Here is a 19,171-nt window from a genome sequence, read left to right on the forward strand (position 1 = left end):
ATTGGTCGTACGTGAGAGCACCAACATACCATCAGTAATTCTAGTGTTCCCTGTTTCAGAACTGTGAGATCAAGGGTGAATTTAATTACCTCTTCCGAGCAACTTGCTAAATTTAGTAATGTTCACCAGCCGTGTGTCTGGAGACCAGCCTGGTCGAGAAAATGACAACGATTTTGATACCATACATATTGTGACTCTTTCTTAACCGAAACATTTAAGGTTAACGGTGAGAAAAAATTTAAAGAAGACTAGAAATAATAATTGACTTTCCTTTTTCTCACGTTTTTGAAGTTGATATAAAAATAATTTTCAATAAACAATCCTCGCACGATTACACCTGTCATTATAACTGATTGACAACCGAAGGGTTAACCATTTGAAAGCACTCAGACAGGAGCCCTAGCGGGACTTCACCTGATAGGAAAAAAAAAAATGAGATCCTCGTCATAAATTTAGAAAAGAAGCCCTAAAAGGTACCAAGATCCTGTTTTGTAACAATGGCTTGAAATTATTTCTCCCCTAAGAGGTACCAATTCTCACGTAACACATTATCTTCTGTCATGTTTCTTCGGCTCAATACCCCAAAAGGTACCGAAAAAGCTCCCGCTGTGGACCTTTTGAGGCCGAACACTCTAAGAGCTAGGTACCAAAACCACTATTATAACCCCTAAAAGGTACCACGAGCACCCTCGTCCTCTTTATATGGGATTCCTCCCCGGGGGCAGGCGTTTACTGCCTTACACAAGTTTTGTGAAAGCCATACGAAACAAGCACCAGTCAAGAATTATAATTGCGAAAGGTTTTGTTTATTTTAGGAAGAAATGAAAACCTTGGCGGGTCGACTTTTGTCGCGACCGGATTGACTTTATCACAGGCCAAGGTCGACTTTGACATTCTAGAAATAGTTTTAGTGTTCACTCTTTGCAGGGCAAAATCATGCAAGGAGAAAAAATGAAATCATATTTTATTCTTTCCTCTAAGTTACTCGATAAACTTACGAATGTTTAGTAGCCATGTGGAGAGGCGCAGATTATACGTCAAAATGACTGCGCTTTCGATACCATATGGTAACTACATTATTGAATAGGTAAATTAACAAATATGAAGTTCAAGATAATGAAAAAAAGTTACTTTACTTTATTTAATTCCAGGGTAATTTTAATACGGGTCGTTTGTCTTTAGTCAGCTTTGTTACAAAGGGTTCCCGACTTATAATTGTTTTTTAAAAGGGCATTTCAGGTGTGACATTCAGGTTTAAAGTAGCACTCTCTCTGTTGAGGTCCCATTCACCTCGGAGATTTCGAAGAGAGTAGATCAAAAAACGAGAGCTGTATAAGGCACACATCTTACTTTACGTCTACCATCATGGTAAGTGTTGCACAGATCATGATGAATTACTCTACTATTTTATTGTTTTGTTTTATTTTGTTTTGTTTTGTTTTAAATTGGTTACTGATCTCAGACTCATGCACCCCAATCTTATTCCTCAGAGTGTGGTTAAACCAGACATGAAGATCAAGCTGCGTATGGAAGGCGCTGTAAATGGGCACAAGTTCGTTATTGAAGGGGATGGAAAAGGCAAGCCTTTCGAGTAAGTAAAACTTTAAAAATGTCTATTTGTTGCGTTCAGGTTTACGGTCACTTTGCATTAATTACTTCGAACAGTGGCTAAATTAAGAAAATAGATGTTTTTCGCAGGCTTTTCTAATGAGCGAGATTTACTACGGAGATTCGCCCAAAGCCGTTCTTCTCCATTCTAGAACAGCAGATAAAGAGTCTATCTTCCCTTTATTTGATCTTATGACCGTTAAGACGATGAACTAAGAATATACTGAGATCAAGAATTTTAGACTTTGCCAAGAATTGATCAAAGATTCTAAAAGTTTTGTTTTCTTCTGGTATATATGCCACTTAATTCGTACGCTCTATTTGCTATGTGTTTCTAAGCTGGAAAAACTTTACCTGAAAATAAACGCTTCATTCAATTCAGTGCGGGATTGTATTAGATTGAAGGACACACCCAGCACAGTGGGGCGTGATCAAGCCATAACCGTACGTGTTAAGAATGGCTGACTGTTAGGATCGAGAAACTCCGGTCAACGACCCATTTGGCAAATCGCTCATATTTTGCCCAAAGATACCCTTAGGTGACCTTATTCTAAAAATCATATTATAAGGTTTCAGCGAATTTTTATTTTTCAGAAATTCGCGAAAATTTGAAAGCGCGGTCAAAGTGCGGTTTTTCGTGTAATAAAATGACCGAAATAAGGTGCGAGGACGAAGCGCTGCTAAAGTCTTAAAATAACTTCAATTGACTTCAAACTTCACGCAAATGTGGAAAAACCACTCTAATTTATTCCTCGTTTTAAACTAATCTCAGATATGTTGATATAGTGGTTTTCCAAACCATTTTAAAAACACCCATGAAGCGTGTGAAAAATAACAGCAAAATACAGGTCATGTTTAACAGCATAAAAATGCATCTGGTACCTCACTTTCCCATTATTTTACTTTACAGCCTTAAAATATCATTATCAAACATACGCCACGCCAAGTCTCATGCTCGAACTCGCAGTATTTCCCTTTGAGAAAAGCGAAAATCTATGTCAATGTGTTGGGCGCAAATAACACAGTAATTATACACGAACAAGAGACAAATCAATTTCAATGGCGAAAGTAAAAGGCTATCATTAACTAAAATCCCGTCAATTCACTGCTATCAGTAGAAACATAATGTCCACTACATAAAAACTGTTTTTAGACGTTTTCGATCGAAATATTGCGCGTTAACTTTGCTTAATTTCCTGTCCGCCGTCATGTCTAGTTTGTCATCGTGTGTATTTCCTTTATGTAAACAACAGTGTGAATGGTTGTCATAACAAACGCAAAGAGATTTTCTGGAACTTCCATGTTTTCGATTCTCCAAAACGCTTTAAGTTCGTTAAGACACAATAATGGGTCAACTTGGAATGCTGTTTAGCATTAAGGACGTTAAAGGACTGTAAATTATTCGAGTTGAAATATCTTGAAGCAAATCAAAATCGCGCCCTTACGCCAATTGCTAAACAGCCGATCTCCGTTCAAGTTCAAGAAGTCGAGAGGTTAATCCGGCGATGTATTACCGGTACAACAACAAAATCAAACCGAGGTCATCAAAAGTGTAAGTTTAAAAGTGTAGTGGCAAGTTCGAAATAAATTTCGCCTATATAAATTGGAAACAAGAAGTGAAACGGTCGGACCCGAAACAAATAAACGAGATATTGATACGACTAATTTAATCCGAAAACGTTACAGAAACCATACCTAAAAGCCGTCGATTCCCATCAATACCACTCCACATTGCCTTAAAGAGGCCAAGCTTTCTGCTGTAAGAATCAGGGGCCTCATGAATCTGTTTTTATTATATCGGCAACCATGCTGCATGGCTGATATTCGAGACTCAGTAAAAGTTGTCACACAACCCTTCCAGCAGCCCAGTCACGCTTTCACTGCCCTCGCGCAAATGTTAAACATTTGGCAATTACAAGTTTAAAGTAGTGACAGTAGATTAAAATGCGCTTTTTAAAGCTCTCCTATCCAGGAGCAATTATTTCTTGTTCTTGAATGGCTCTTAGTTGTAGCTTCAGTCGGGGAAGGGGGGGGGGGGGGGGTGTACTCCCGGAATTAATAAGTAGTTCTTTGTGAAAAACTATTTTAAGGAAAGTAAGCTGTTCGCGAGATCTATGTTTTCAGATGTTCTAGAGTGATTAGTTTGTTAAGGCACTGTTGCACTGCGCCTGCGCGCAGTATCGGAAAAAAAGTACATTAGATTATCTGTTATACTGCAGAAGAAACCCTTGACCATTAGCATGTTCATAAAGCTAAATAGTATCATTGTAACAGCATCAGTTCATTAGAATAACACAGAGGCCTATTAGGGTAAGGCGTAGGGACAATCTGCAGTCCTTCCACCAGTGGTTCACTACCACTCTTCTCGGTTAACCTTCGCGAGTTGCCTGACTTGACTCGTGGCTCCCGGCCACGCCCATCTAGTAGTATGTAACCACCACAGTATGTATGTGTCGAAAGAAAACTTGAGATTCTATCAAATACGATTAGCATTACAACCAGACCGATTACGTGTTGGACAACGCTAACTTATAATGTGCAACAGGCTTTTCCGGTTTAAATGCTTTTCCACCTGTCCATGGTCAATGCAATATGCGCGCCAACAAGTAATCGACGGCTTTTAGGTATGTTTTCTGTAACGTTTTCGGATTAAATTAGTCGTATCAATATCTCGTTTATTTGTTTCGGGTCAGACCGTTTCACTTCTTGTTTCCAATTTATATAGGCGAAATTTATTTCGAACTTGCCACTACACTTTTAAACTTACACTTTTGATGACCTCGGTTTGATTTTGTTGTTGTACCGGTAATACATCGTCGGATTAACCTCTCGACTTCTTGAACTTGAACGGAGATCGGCTGTTTAGCAATTGGCGTAAGGGCGCGATTTTGATTTGCTTCAAGATATTTCAACTCGAATAATTTACAGTCCTTTAACGTCCTTAATGCTAAACAGCATTCCAAGTTGACCCATTATTGTGTCTTAACGAACTTAAAGCGTTTTGGAGAATCGAAAACATGGAAGTTCCAGAAAATCTTTTTGCGTTTGTTATGACAACCATTCACAGTGTTGTTTACATAAAGGAAATACACACGATGACAAACTAGACATGACGGCGGACAGGAAATTAAGCAAAGTTAACGCGCAATGTTTCGATCGAAAACGTCTAAAAACAGTTTTTATGTAGTGGACGTTATGTTTCTACTGATAGCAGTGAATTGACGGGATTTTAGTTAATGATAGCCTTTTACTTTCGCCATTGAAATTGATTTGTCTCTTGTTCGTGTATAATTACTGTGTTATTTGCGCCCAACACATTGACATAGATTTTCGCTTTTCTCAAAGGGAAATACTGCGAGTTCGAGCATGAGACTTGGCGTGGCGTATGTTTGATAATGATATTTTAAGGCTGTAAAGTAAAATAATGGGAAAGTGAGGTACCAGATGCATTTTTATGCTGTTAAACATGACCTATATTTTGCTGTTATTTTTCACACGCTTCATAGGTGTTTTTAAAATGGTTTGGAAAACCACTATATCAACATATCTGAGATTAGTTTAAAACGAGGAATAAATTAGAGTGGTTGTTCCACATTTGTGTGAAGTTTGAAGTCAACTGAAGTTATTTTAAGACTTTAGCAGCGCTTCGTCCTCGCACCTTATTTCGGTCATTTTATTACACGAAAAACCGCACTTTGACCGCGCTTTCAAATTTTCGCGAATTTCTGAAAAATAAAAATTCGCTGAAACCTTATAATATGATCTTTAGAATAAGGTCACCTAACGGTATCTTTGGGCAAAATATGAGCGATTTGCCAAATGGGTCGTTGACCGGCGTTTCTCGATCCTAACAGTCAGGCATTCTTAAAGCTTTTAAACCTACCAATTCTAGTTTATCGCGTGTTTTTCGCCTGGTTTCTAATGTTTATTTATTTATTTATTTTTTCTTAGCTTTTCTTTTCTTTAAGAGGTCGTTGGCTTAACATTTATGTCAAAGTAAGAACTGAAAAAGTGCACATTATTGAAAAAAGCGGGCAACCAGAGACCCAAACGGTGAACACACTGTTATCTTTACGGGGGCAAACGTGCAATTTTGTGAACTCGGATGCAAATGAATATGGACAATAAAGACAATGCTTTTATGTGGCATTCTCCTAGATTTAAAGAAACGTTGTCAGTTGATTTTGATTTGCACAAATAAAGAGAAAGAAGAAGAAAAAAAGGAAGCCACCAAAAATTTACTAAGAAATAAACAATCCTGCGCTTTTCAGTGTTAGAGGTCAGACCCTCAATGTCGGAAACCAAATTAATCGCTTGCTTAATTAGGGATGCTGAATGGTAAATGCGAGACTTTGCGAGACGGCGCCGAAACAAGCGTTTTTCTCTGCGAGCCCGAAACATTGTGACTTTTTAGATTGCGAGACTGAGACTTCACAGTGCGAGTGCGAGACGTTCAGACTCTTGAGTAAAATGCGATCCCCAGATTTAGTTGAAAGCCGCCGTTGAGAGCTAGAATGAGCTTGTACAGCCTTTTAGCCAGTTTCTTCAAACTGGCTGGAACTGGAGATTCGATTAAAACACACTACGTTATGCATGATATCCTAAAACAAAATAACTGTTCTTCTGGCGCCGAAACGGACGTTGCGGTAGGTCTTGTAACTTTTTGCTGAATTCAGACAATTTAGGAGAAGTTAAGATTAACTTTTTCTCGGAAATTTGTAAGTTGCTTAATTCATTGAAATTCGATATCAAGTGACGAGAAGACGTCGTTTACAAAACGGAGAGAAGATCGAATCGGAACTTCGAGACCCTTAGCCGGCCTTGCGAAAAATCGAGACTCTGAGATAGTTTCCTATAAAAGTCGTGACTGCAAGACGCACATAACCGCTAAAACACGAATCTGCGAGACCTGGGAAATTCAAGGACCATATTCGCCACCCGCTAAATCTATAGAAACAGGATGCTGTCTCGCGAAAATGATTAAAGCTTAAAATTTCAATAGTGTTGGCCATGTCGATTAAACCAAGTAGACATCTGCTAACATTACTTCACAGGAGTTTATAGGTGTCAGACTGCATTGCATACATGTATTAACAGAATATTTTCGTCTAAGCTGGTTCCTTGTTTGTGTTTTAGGGGAACACAGACCATAGACCTTACAGTCAAAGAAGGCGGACCTCTGCCTTTTGCTTACGACATCTTGACATCAGCATTCCAATACGGCAACAGGGTATTCACCAAATATCCACATGATATAGCAGACTATTTCAAGCAGACTTTTCCGCAGGGGTATTCCTGGGAACGAAGCATGACTTACGAAGACGGGGGCATTTGCACTGTCTCAAGCGACATCAGGTAAGGGAGGTCTGCATATTCCCAAGAGCATTTCACAAAAATAGCTAATGTATTGGGGGGCAAACGCAGTGCTTATGGGGAAATGGAAAATAGAGAGTTCTGGAAACGAATCGAAACGTTCAAACAGAATTCTAATGAAAAATAGCATTTCTTTTGCCACGGTTTTGTGCTAAATATTCAAAGACAGATTTTCTGCGAGAATTTAGGATTGATTCATAGGCAATGGATTCGAACAGATTAACGTCATAGCTTTCACTTGTGCTAAGTTAAGTCGGACGTCAAAACGGCTTTACTTTTAACCCGATCAACTCCCCCCCCCCCCCTCCCCTTTAAGAGACCTTCTATAAACACATGACACGCAGTCAAACCTTTTTCTTTGGAGAACGGGTTTATCCAAAACTTTATCTGAGGTTTATCAATGCCAGTGATGCCCAAGGCGTTGTGGTTCCATAGCATCGGTGCTTTTAATTAAAGGAATAATTTGTGTCGCAAACAACACAAAAAACGCGAACAGAATTTTCATTGCCAAGCCTCAACGTCTTTTCTTCACAAAAATTTTTGAAAGGTGGGGGACCTGCAACTAAATAAAGCTAACCTCCTGCGGAGATAAAAGTATAATATTGTGTTCCAGCAACTTAACATTTGTTTCGTTCTCATAATATTACTGCATGTAAGCACCTTTTTTGATCTGTTCATTATCATTTTTTGAAGTTTATTCAAAAATCAACTGTTACTATACTGCATTGATGTTGTTGCTGTTGTTGTTGTTTTTACTAGTCGAAAGTGTCATTCTGAAATATTTTAAACCACAAGTTTAATGTTCTTTTTTTTAAGTGGTAATGGCAACACTACTGAGTATTTATGTGTGACATCTCTTTCATCAGAATGCAAGACGACTGCTTTTTCTATGAAATTCGATTTCACGGTTTGAACTTTCCTTCCGACGGTCCAGTTATGCAGAAGAAGACCGTGAAATGGGAGCCATCCACTGAGAAAATGTATGTGCGTGATGGAGTGCTGAAGGGTGATGTAAACATGACTCTGTTGCTTGGAGGCGGCGACCATTACCGATGTGACTTCAGAAGTACTTACAAGTGAGTTTTAATGTATTTAAGGAATTTAGCGACACAGAATAAGAAGTAAACGACGAAACGTTATCAAGATATAAGCAATTGTTAGTGAACGCTAGCGCTATCTTAGTAGAATCAGTGACCTTAACCCCGTTTGCTCTACATTTAATGTCCATAATGGGGATTTCTTAGGATACTACACCAAAAGTACCTGGATCTCAACGGCAAGATCCAGTAGCAACACACAACTTTATTTAGGAGGGAATAAAATTGTCTTTTGTGATTCGAGGAAACATTGCAAGCTGGCATCTATCAGTGTTAGAGGTTTTCACTCATAATACAGTATTCTCATTGTCACATGCTTATGCATTATGCCCACTGTTACTGATCGGAGTTTGTTTGCTCCATTGCAGAGCGAAGAAGGCTGTCCAGCTGCCAGACTATCACTATATTGACCACCGCATTGAGATTTTGAGCCATGACAAGGACTACAACAAAGTTAAGCTGTATGAGAACGCCGTAGCTCGCTGTTCTACGCTGTCGAGTCAAGCCAAGTAAAGGCTTAATAAAAAGCCAGAACGACAATAAGAAGATAAATGTCATTTACTCGGATTAGTATTAGATACTTCCAATTAAAGGTTTTGTGTTGTTCTCGTTGTTGCGGGGTGACATTACGAGGATTGACTTTTAAACTCACTTGTATACAGATCCAAATAAGAGAACTTTGGTGAAAATAAACTTGTTGTCAAAGCCAGGTTTTGTGAAGTTTTCTTATCGTAGAGTCTTGGCGTGTGGAAGAGTGAGGTCTGCGGTTAATGTAATTAACAATTCAATCGTTTGTCCTTTTATTTTAGCACTTGTTATCGATGACAGTATATTCTCATTAATTCACGAAAACAGTCTGAAATCTGATGTTGCAGCCAGTCCACTCTTACAAAATGTTATTTTATTAAGACCACACATGGCAAATACGTTCAAGCTCGTGCTGTTGAAATATGTAATGAAGACATCTTTTTTGAAGGGTTTATTCAGCCGATGACCATTCACACGCATGAACATACACAATTACGATAAGACGCTAAAATCTTATCTTGAAGTGTGTATTATCAATCATACCAATTATTTGTATACGAGTGAGAAATGGAAGACTGAATAGATGTCGGCATTTTTTATTTAAATTAAATAAAAAGGTGAAATATAAGCAGAAACTTTTAGTGACACGCCGAACAAGAAACGCTGTTAAACTCAATTAAGAATAGGTACGCAGTTTTTACATGGTCGGACATGCAATACATTCATATTAGGCTATTAAAAATGATAAGTTTACTTGTAGTGATCTTTATCATTTTATTTGAATCAGTAACGATGTATACAGCCGAACCTCTATTTGAGCTGCATGCTCGGACTGATGGTAGGTGTCTGCTTAATAGTGGCTGGCAGATAAATAGGCATTTGCGAGGCTTAGTGGAAACGTCCGCTTATTCAAATGCAAATAAAGCAACATGGAATCACTTGAAGACGACGGTGGTCACTTTCTATTTCGAACTCTTTTCTGTCATTGCCTTTTCTAAAACAAAGCCAAACTACAAACGAAACGTCAATTTAATAATACAGTTAAGCTTTTTAGACCATGCTCGTCTATTTGTGATGTTCGTAACCGCTATTTGCTTTCTTCAGTTTCCTTCTAAGTGTATTGAATTTTGGCTAGCCTCTTACTGGGGTTAAGGCGTTAGAAAACCCTTATCGGGACGACTTAAAGGTAACCGGGCCGCTTTATACAGGTGGCCGGTTGGGGTTTTATATGGTAATTTTCTTAGTGACAACAAAATTTGGGACTTTGAGTGCTGGCGGCTTAACATGGCGGTCCTTTCTCGAGTCCTCTTTGGTCTAGAGTTTTGTCATAAACAAAATTCCAAGAGTGAAAAAAAATGTTAACTCATTTTTAACGGGAGATTTAGATGTTGAGTTTATTAGTATATGGTTTCGGCTCTCGTCTAGCCATCTAAAATATTTTAAGGAAGCTAGTTTTACTGTTCTGCGAGAAAAAAAAAATTTAAAAAAAAGCAACGAGTCTCAACAGGAGCCATAATCGGGGACGGAGACCGTAAGTCTTGGGATCCGCGCGCACCTATGATATGGGACAATTTTTCTATTTTTAGAACAAATTGCGCCATCCTGACGTCATATATCCGCGCGGATCCACGCACATGTCGGGGGCTCTCGCGTGGATGTTGTCACGTTGCGTGATCTAATGGTGAGAGTTGAGAGACCTTGAGAGATTATCTTGCGTATTTTTCACAGCGATGGCAGGGAATAAGGCAGGGAATACGAACCAGGGCGCTTATATGTAGTTTTATGCTCTGAGCTAATGGAAAAGGTGGGATTTTCAGGGTCGAAAACAAGACTTCAATCTCCCGCTGGGAATGAATAATAAGATCTGCTCGCGCTAGTTGTAAGCTTACGCGTATGTTTTTGCGTTTGTTCTGACTTAAGAATATAGCAAAAAAAAGCTCTCTACTCTGGTATCGAGTTAATTTGTGAGTTTCTCAGACAATGGTTAATCAAAAGCAAAACCTGTTTTGATGGTTTTTTATTGTTTCTGCTTGTTTGGTGAGTTTGCAAAAGTTTTTGAGAGGAAAGTCTGACGCGTACAATTAGCTCATTTGCATAGTGCAGCTCGTGCACTTTCAAGTCCGAGTCGGTGTTTTTAATTGTCAACAAATCTTGACAAAGATTTCTTTCGTTATCTTTTGTGCTGAGATGCTGCAACAAATTTCACGAACGCAAAAAAGGCTACTAACATCATGTGTATTTCTTCAACATAAGTATAGTGAAGTTTTACACTGCGAAAATGAAAATAGACGAGGAGTTTTGATAACTCGATCAACAAAATCGAAATCGTTATTCGAAGTTGATTAAAGAAAGTGTCATCGTAACTTTGCTGATTATTTCTGCTTTATTCGCATATTTTCAGCTTAGCTTTTAATATGTTCTCAAACATTTATCAATCTTAAACATATTTAAAAACTATAGAGTTATTGTTTGAGTTCGATGTACGCTTTCAGACGAAAGTGCGGCGGAAGTACAATTTGTCATGTTTACTGACTGTACGAAACACGCATCGGCGGGCGCTCTCATTCATCGACAACAGAGAATTTACTGGATTTTTATACGAATAAAACTGAGCGGTATCTACGAACGTAAAGTTATTGGGCTTTGATGAAACATCAAGCGTTCCTTACAATTCAGGCGAAACTCAAACTAACAATTATTTTGTTTTACTTTTTGGTCGCGATAGACTGGCAAATTCCTCGCAAGTGTGTGGCAAGAGGAGCCAGGAAACTATGAAGTCCCGAAGCTCTGCTATATCTAAATATATCCAGCTAGTTTTTTGCTGTGTAATGGAAAAGCTGTTAATCTTCAACATATGTGAAATTTAAAGTGGAGTAATGTACGTACATCTCATGTAAAAGAAGCATCCGTCGGAACACAACTTGGTCAGCGATATATATATCTAAGCTTAAAGCGGAACATACCTAAATTCGACACTATCTTACTTCACTCAAACTGGAGCAGCTTACAACGAAAATACTTAAGCAAAATTCCAACAGACGTAAATGCGATCGGGAATTTTGGACGCCATTTCGCCCGCGCGACATCCGCAAAAATCCTCGCAGCATGTACGCGCGTGTGCCGCAGGCGATGGCGCAATTTGTTCTTAAAATAGAATTATTGTCCCATATCATGGGGACAACCCCAATATTAGAAATGGCGCGGGCTTACGGTCTCCGTCCCCGATTATGGCTCCTGGTCTCAAACGAAAAATGTTTCTTCCAGTTGGCTAAGGCTGGTAACAATGTAAAATCTACAAACAATAAAACTTACTGCGCTCGCTAGAGTCTTCTCCTTCGATACTGTTGCCTGAAACCAGTCTTCTTCCACGATCAGTAATTAACAACCTTCGTAACAGGCTAGCTCTTTAGAACTGAATTGAATATTATCTGTGACTTTGTCTCCTTTTAAGAAATTCTAAACATGATAACAAAAACATACGAATTTGACAGTTGCAAATTGGAAAATATTATGATTGAAACTTATATTACAATGGCCAGAACTTGCTTGCATCTGTGAAGATTGGAACAGCGCATACTCAACAACATTAGGTAGGGTAGGCTTCTAAATATTTACTTATTGAAAAATGTTCGCCGAATGAGAAAACCTGGAAATTCGTTTCAAAAACAGAAATTTTGGGAGTCTTGAGATCAATAAAAAGAAGTTCCCCAACCAAAAAATGTTCTGGCATTCCCAAACCCAAGTTGAAACGAATCTTGTGCACACACACACTCACAAAAAAAAAAAAAAAAAAAAAAAAAAAAATTCCGTGCGATGGTAACAGTACGTGTCGTTTTAAAAATCTGAACAACGAATCTTCCACCCAGGAATTTAATTATTTGTGTTAGCTGGATTTGACGTTAAGAAGACATAAAACATTAAGCTTGTGTGTTCGTCCAGTGCTTAATAATTAAATCTTCCCACATGAAATGATAAGATATTACTACCTTAAAATAACCACTTTCCATACCAGAATGTTTGGCTCTCGGAAGCAACGGTAAGTCCTCCTAAAAAGATAATTTTCTGGTCCCATGGTGACAATAAGCTTTTTTTTTTGACCAACAACACATAATCCACCACGGAATTTAATTATTTTAATTTGTAATCGCAGTTTTTGAGAGACGAAAGTTCTCACAGTTGAGCTGTGACACTATACGCCCTTCTGCCGTTCATTCAATACTTGCAACATATAATCAACCACATGGTATCACTATTGTTTCCCTGAAATAACCATTTTCCACCGAAGAATAGATCGGTCACTGAGATAAAACTAGAACTGGACCGAAATTGGCCTTTTGAAAAACCTAATTTCCCTGTAATGGAGACGGGAACTGCTTGAAATCTCCATATGGAGAATAACAACATATCGTTCGCCAAGGAATTATTGTTATTTGAAGAAGATTGAAAGGAATAGAACTGAGATGTTACCAATTGTGTAACTGTTGAATATGAAATTGGCAACTCTGTACAGTGAACAAGTAGGAGTATTATTGAGGCTTTGACCAGAACTGCCAAGGCATATATTGCTGGCCTTTACTCCCAATTTGTCTCAGGTGGGTCTCACTGCCGTCGAGCGAGAAAAACTAAAAAAAAATTCCTTTTAAGGAGATCTGGCATGAAATTGTTAGTGTTTTAGGGAACTTTCTGTTCACCCGAGTGAAGGTCATTGACGGCCATTTTCCAAGACAACAACTTCGAATATCAACTAAAACAATTAATAACAACAAACAAGGAATTACTTCTGCTAATGACGTCATTTAAATGGTAAATATTGGAAATAAGTTGCATTCAGATACTACGGTTTGAAAGTTACACAAGTACTGTACATCAGGAGTCTGCAATAGAGGGATAAAAGTACTGTACCTCTTTACAAAGAGCCTTTGAATCACTGTTATCTCAAAACTACACCAATTTTATATTAACTGTGAGATGTATTAGTGTCTCTATCTAATGTAATGTTGATATGGGGTTCAAAATATTTGATTCTCGTGATGTATACGGTAGAGGCCATTCTTACGGTACATGTGCGCCATTCTTGAACCATTATTGCTTGACCACGCTTTTGAGTGCCAGTATACCTTGGAATATCCCACGAGTAATTACACACGAGCCCTTTTTGCCGCGAAAGAACGATGCATAACTATTTTATACTATGCCAAGGGCATAGTATAAATAGTAGTATCACTACTGTTGTAAAACTTAGATCAAACTGAGTTGCTGTTACATTTAAATACTTTTGTAGTCAAGGAATTTCTAATATTACCAACAAACAAAAGTTGAAATGCAAGAGTTTTAGCTAAAATAATTTAAACGCCTTCTCTACCATAATTTTTAAACACGGCGTTCATGGAAATCAGGATTTTTCTTAAGTGACATATTAATGTAAGTTAATATAATGTTAGGATTTGGATTTTTAGTCATTATTATGTAATTTTTTCTACCTGATGTTTTTACAGTGTATAAATAATGATTAAAGACTAAAGATTAAAGATTGAAATTATAACTTGCTATTAAAATTATTATCTGCTCGCATTCCACACTTTTCATTAGCAATATCCATTATGATAAGACATAGAATTACAGGCTACTGCACATAAACAAATCTGATAGGAGGGCTACGGTGTTTTCATCAGGAGGGAGTATACGATCGCAAAAAAAAATTGAAAAATCTTGTAAAAGTAATACAAAATAATACAAAAGAAAACGTCTAAAGATCAAAGGTTCTTTGTTGGGAAACTGATTTATTGCGAGGGTTATATGTCTTGTACCGGTAAAGTGGAGGCAGCAGCAATATCAAAATTCAAGAGTTCCTTGTTTCAACAGTAGATTCAAACAAATAGGCACCTTTCAACACATTACATTTTGCGTATTTTCTGAACGCGAGGGATGCACGCGACACGGACAACCTTCGCTCGCTTGAGAAACGCGGGCTAAAGGCGAAGATAGAATGAAACGTTTATAGATTGATATAAAGACCTTGACTCATATCACGCCCTAAAGGCCTGCAAACGAGTAATAACCTGTTTATCGATTCCAAACAAATCCAATGAAAGGTAGAATAGCTTGCAAATGGCAAACCTGCAAACCCCTCCGCAAGCACATTGATTCGATTGAATTTCGAACGACTTCAAATCCAAAACATTTCGCTCAATTGCAGTATAGTGCTTCTCAGTATAACGATTGCCTGGGTATACGCAGTAGGGCACCTAGTTTTCAGGTAACAGAGCTAAGACCAATCAAAGAACAAGGGGAACAGCAGGTTAATGACGCTGGTAATTTAGGAACATCCATCAGTTTAGCGGCACCGTTTACCCATCCAACTGTAACTCAGAGAACTGATTTTTTTAGTCGCTCATATGTTGCCCTTTCAGATATTATCTTAAAATGATAGTTAAAATGTGGTGTTTCAATTTCTATAGATCGTTTTCACGTGACGTCATCACTTTCTAAAATCCAAAACGAAAGAGTCACCAAAGTTTTTGTCCTCATCAGGCACAAGAGGCGGTATATTTATATCTGTTTACAATTTTACAGCTCTGTAGCGTGCTTCGGTGCGTGACACAAGGCTATGATCGAGTTTGTCGAAAAATATATACTTATCCCATGATTTTGAGCCTTTTTAGAAGTTAAAGCATTAGGAAAAGGGCTTATGTAAATGCTTGTTTGATCAGTACTGATAATCAGTCGCCTAGATAGCCAAAGTAAGTTCCAGATGTTTACACTATTTTCCGGCCGCCATATTGGTGCATAACGAGCCAGATGTTCTTATAACCTGCGTAGCAAGCGTTTCTGTGGGGTTCGGGAGCAAAGAATTACAGCGCTAAAAATGGAGCGAGTAAAAGAGGGGGGAGGGGGAGGGGAAGGAACGAAGGAAACGCTTGCAGACAAACCCCTGGATTTTGAAAACCGCCCACTTGGCCTCTCATGACTGAGTGCGCACACTGAGATTTCGTGCTGTCATCGGCTTTCACAAATTAACCAAAAAAATCTTCGGCCTTCCGTAGCGGAAGTGAACTTTGAACCAAAATGAACTTTACAACGAGCGCACGGTGGGAACGGAGAAATCTCGATGAATTAAATTTGGTAATTTATAATCAAGCTATATTTCTACTCAATCCGTCTAAAAGGAAGGACTGCAAGGATGAAGTTTTAGCACAAATCTGCCAGAAAGTTAAAGTGTGAGAAGTATTCCAGTCGCGTTAGTAATCCTTGAGCTCGCATAATTCGAAATCTTGGATCACTGTATTCATTCGTCCAGGAATCGATACAAGGTAAAATTAGCAAGTCAACTCCCACAAAGGCAATTCCGGTAAAGAAGCGTTTGCTGGAAACGCCAGATCCGCAAATCGGTTCGAGTGTTATCGCCTGCAGCAAAAACAAACAACGGAAAGTCTTCCCGGCAAACTTTGGAATTTGGGCAGGAGAGGCTTCAAACATCTGAGAGGGGAAATAATGATAATCTTGACCAGTATCTGAATAAAGATAATCTTCCCCTAGGCGGCGTCCAAGTCAAAGTTGTTTATAAAATGTCCTCGTAAGAACTCCCCGCGACGAGACGACTAAATTTTTGGTAAGCCAAATATGTGACAAAAACTGGCATGCCTCAGCTAACACTGTAACAAATCATTCAGAATTGTACCCAGAGGTGCTAAATGCTGTCAACAAAAATGCTTCTAATGAAATGTCAGAGTACCAACGACAACATGTTGCCATGTAACAAGCCAGACGAAATCACCAGGTTTTCCCACGCAGTAGTGCGAATTTTCTGTCCCGTGGTTTATTATCTTGTCCTTGGCGCATGTGGCATTCAAGAAAGTGAGGTTAAAATTAAAGGAACAGCTGCAAATTGTGTCGCGCTTGCTTCTGCAATAATGTGCAGGCTTCGAAAAACCAAAGCGTCGGCATTGCACTACAGGATTTCTACCGTACTGTCGAAGCTGACGACTAAATCCTCGTTCAGCGAGAAAAGTTAAAGTGTTTTGTAACCAAGCTTAGAACGCGTCTTCCCCTTTTGTCTGGCACTCAAAGGTATTAAAATACCTTTGATCGACACATGTCAATAATATTGGACTAGCCTAGCCAATCACGAGCTCCGTTCGCTGGCGAACGGAGGTTTTCAAAATCCAGGGGTTTGTCTGCAAGCGTTTCCTTCCCTCCCCTCTCCTACCCCCCTCTTTCTTTTTTTTTTGGTTCTCGCCCCATTTTCCGCGCAGACAAAACACCGAAAATCCCGTTCCTCGGTCTTTCTTTGCTTCCAAACCCCACGAAAACGCTTGCTACGCAGGTTAACGTTCTTAGCAACCAAAATACAGACCTGGGATCCCGTGGAGATGTAGAACTTTTAGTCCTACATCTCCACGGGATATCCAGTGGCTTACAACATTCCAGTGTAATCATATCCCTGTCGGTGATCGTTTATGTTCCACAAAACGCGTCAAGTTTTGCACGAATGTGTCATAATCCTAAAGTGTGAAATTATATTTACTGTAAGACAATTCCATCGTGTCAGAAAGATACAAAACATTTTAATAGTCGGCGATACGGGAAATCGCGCGACTGACGTGAAGAATTTGGATTAAAAGAAAAAATAACGTTGAAACAATGTGTTTTCTAGGTTGGGGCGCAAACGCCAGTTTAAAACTTAGAATTTTTGATACATTTCTTACTCTTGTAAAGCTACGGAGCACGTATAGATGAAATGTTTTCGCTAATCTCAGTTATCACTGTTATTCAGGAAGCGAAGTGACTATGCGCAGCAGCCCAGAAATGCCCGAGAGTCAGAAATGTTCTCAGATTTTCCGCGGAAAGCCTGATTGAAACCTGATTGAAACCTGATTGAAACCAGAAAGGATATGTAACATGTTCCTATAATGTCACGCACGACGGAAAAATAACTGTGGCGATTTTGTTACATATCCCGAAGTACTCAGCAACTATATTGCATGGACTTTAGCCTGGATGAACCAGACAAGGAACAGATTCCTATAATGTCACGTACGACGGAAAAATCAATATCACGATTTTGTTACATATCCCGAAGTACTCAGCAACTGTATTGCATGGACTTCAGCCTGGGTGAACCAGAAAAGGATATGTAACATTTTCCCATAATGTCACGCACGACGGAAAAATAACTATGACGATTTTGTTACATATCCCGAAGCGCTCAGCAACTGTATTGCATGGACTTCAGCCTGGGTGAACCAGAAAGGATATGTAACATGTTCCTATAATGTCACGCACGACGGAAAAATCACTGTGACAATTTTGTTACATATCCCGAAGTACTCAGCAACTGTATTGCATGGACTTCAGCATAGGTGAACCAGAAAAGGATAGGTAACATGTTCCTATAACGTCACGCACGACTGAAAAATAACTATGACGATTTTGTTACATATCCCGAAGTACTCAGCAACTGTATTGCCTGGACGTCAGCCTGGATGAACCAGAAAGGATATGTAACATGTTCCTATAATGTCATGCACGACGGAAAAATAACTATCACGATTTTGTTACATATCCCGAAGTACTCAGCAACTGTATTGCATGGACTTCAGCCTGGGTGAACCAGAAAAGGATAAGTAACAGATTCCTATAATGTCACGTACGACGGAAAAATCAATATCACGATTTTGTTACATATCCCGAAGCACTCAGCAACTGTATTGCATGGACTTCAGCCTGGGTGAACCAGAAAAGGATATGTAACATTTTCCTATAATGTCATGCACGACGGTGAAATAACTATGACGATTTTGTTATATATCCCGAAGCACTCAGCAACTGTATTGCATGGACTTCAGCCTGGGTGAACCAGAAAAGGATATGTAACATGTTCCTATAATGTCATGCACGACGGAAAAATCAATATCACGATTTTGTTACATATCCCGAAGTACTCAGCAACTGTATTGCATGGACTTCAGCATAGGTGAACCAGAAAAGGATATGTAACATGTTCCTATAATGTCACGCACGACGGAAAAATAACTATGACGATTTTGTTACATATCCCGAAGTATTCAGCAACTGTATTGCATGGACGTCAGCCTGGATGAACCAGAAAGGATATGTAACATGTTCCTATAATGTCATGCACGACGGAAAAATAACTATGACGATTTTGTTACATATCCCGAAGTACTCAAGAGCTGTATTGCATGGACGTCAGCCTGGATGAACCAGAAAGGATATGTAACATGTTCCTATAATGTCATGCACGACGGAAAAATAACTATGACGATTTTGTTACATATCCCGAAGTACTCAGCAACTGTATTGCATGGACTTCAGCCTGGGTGAACCAGACAAGGAACAGATTCCTATAATGTCACGTACGACGGAAAAATCAATATCACGATTTTGTTACATATCCCGAAGCACTCAGCAACTGTATTGCATGGACTTCAGCCTGGGTGAACCAGAAAAGGATATGTAACATTTTCCCATAATGTCACGCACGACGGAAAAATAACTATGACGATTTTGTTACATATCCCGAAGCGCTCAGCAACTGTATTGCA

General features: G+C 38.9%; 1 protein-coding gene and 1 long non-coding RNA gene across 3 annotated transcripts in view; one reads left to right on the forward strand and one right to left on the reverse strand.

The window, feature by feature from the left end:
- The window catches only part of LOC145470193 (uncharacterized), a 370,979-nt gene that overhangs the window by 112,374 nt on the left and 239,434 nt on the right, over positions 1–19,171 (reverse strand). The gene's annotated exons all lie outside the window — the stretch shown is intronic.
- Positions 1,365–8,926, forward strand: LOC145470110 (GFP-like fluorescent chromoprotein cFP484). The gene is made up of 4 exons (XM_081453944.1): positions 1,365–1,591; positions 6,745–6,963; positions 7,848–8,057; positions 8,447–8,926. Exons 1-4 carry the CDS (start codon positions 1,467–1,469, stop codon positions 8,589–8,591), a joined length of 699 nt encoding a protein of 232 aa, XP_081310070.1. The 5' UTR covers positions 1,365–1,466; the 3' UTR covers positions 8,592–8,926.

Source organism: Orbicella franksi, chromosome 15 (assembly GCF_964199315.1).
Source record: "Orbicella franksi chromosome 15, jaOrbFran1.1, whole genome shotgun sequence".
NCBI lineage: Eukaryota > Metazoa > Cnidaria > Anthozoa > Scleractinia > Merulinidae > Orbicella > Orbicella franksi.

Excerpts from the sequence above, each read along its gene's own strand:
- LOC145470110 (XM_081453944.1), top strand. The coding sequence starts at position 1,467 with ATGCACCCCAATCTTATTCCTCAGAGTGTGGTTAAACCAGACATGAAG. Across the intron at positions 1,592-6,744 it reads GGAAAAGGCAAGCCTTTCGA|GGGAACACAGACCATAGACC; the intron begins GTAAGTAAAACT and ends TTTGTGTTTTAG. Across the intron at positions 8,058-8,446 it reads GACTTCAGAAGTACTTACAA|AGCGAAGAAGGCTGTCCAGC; the intron begins GTGAGTTTTAAT and ends GCTCCATTGCAG.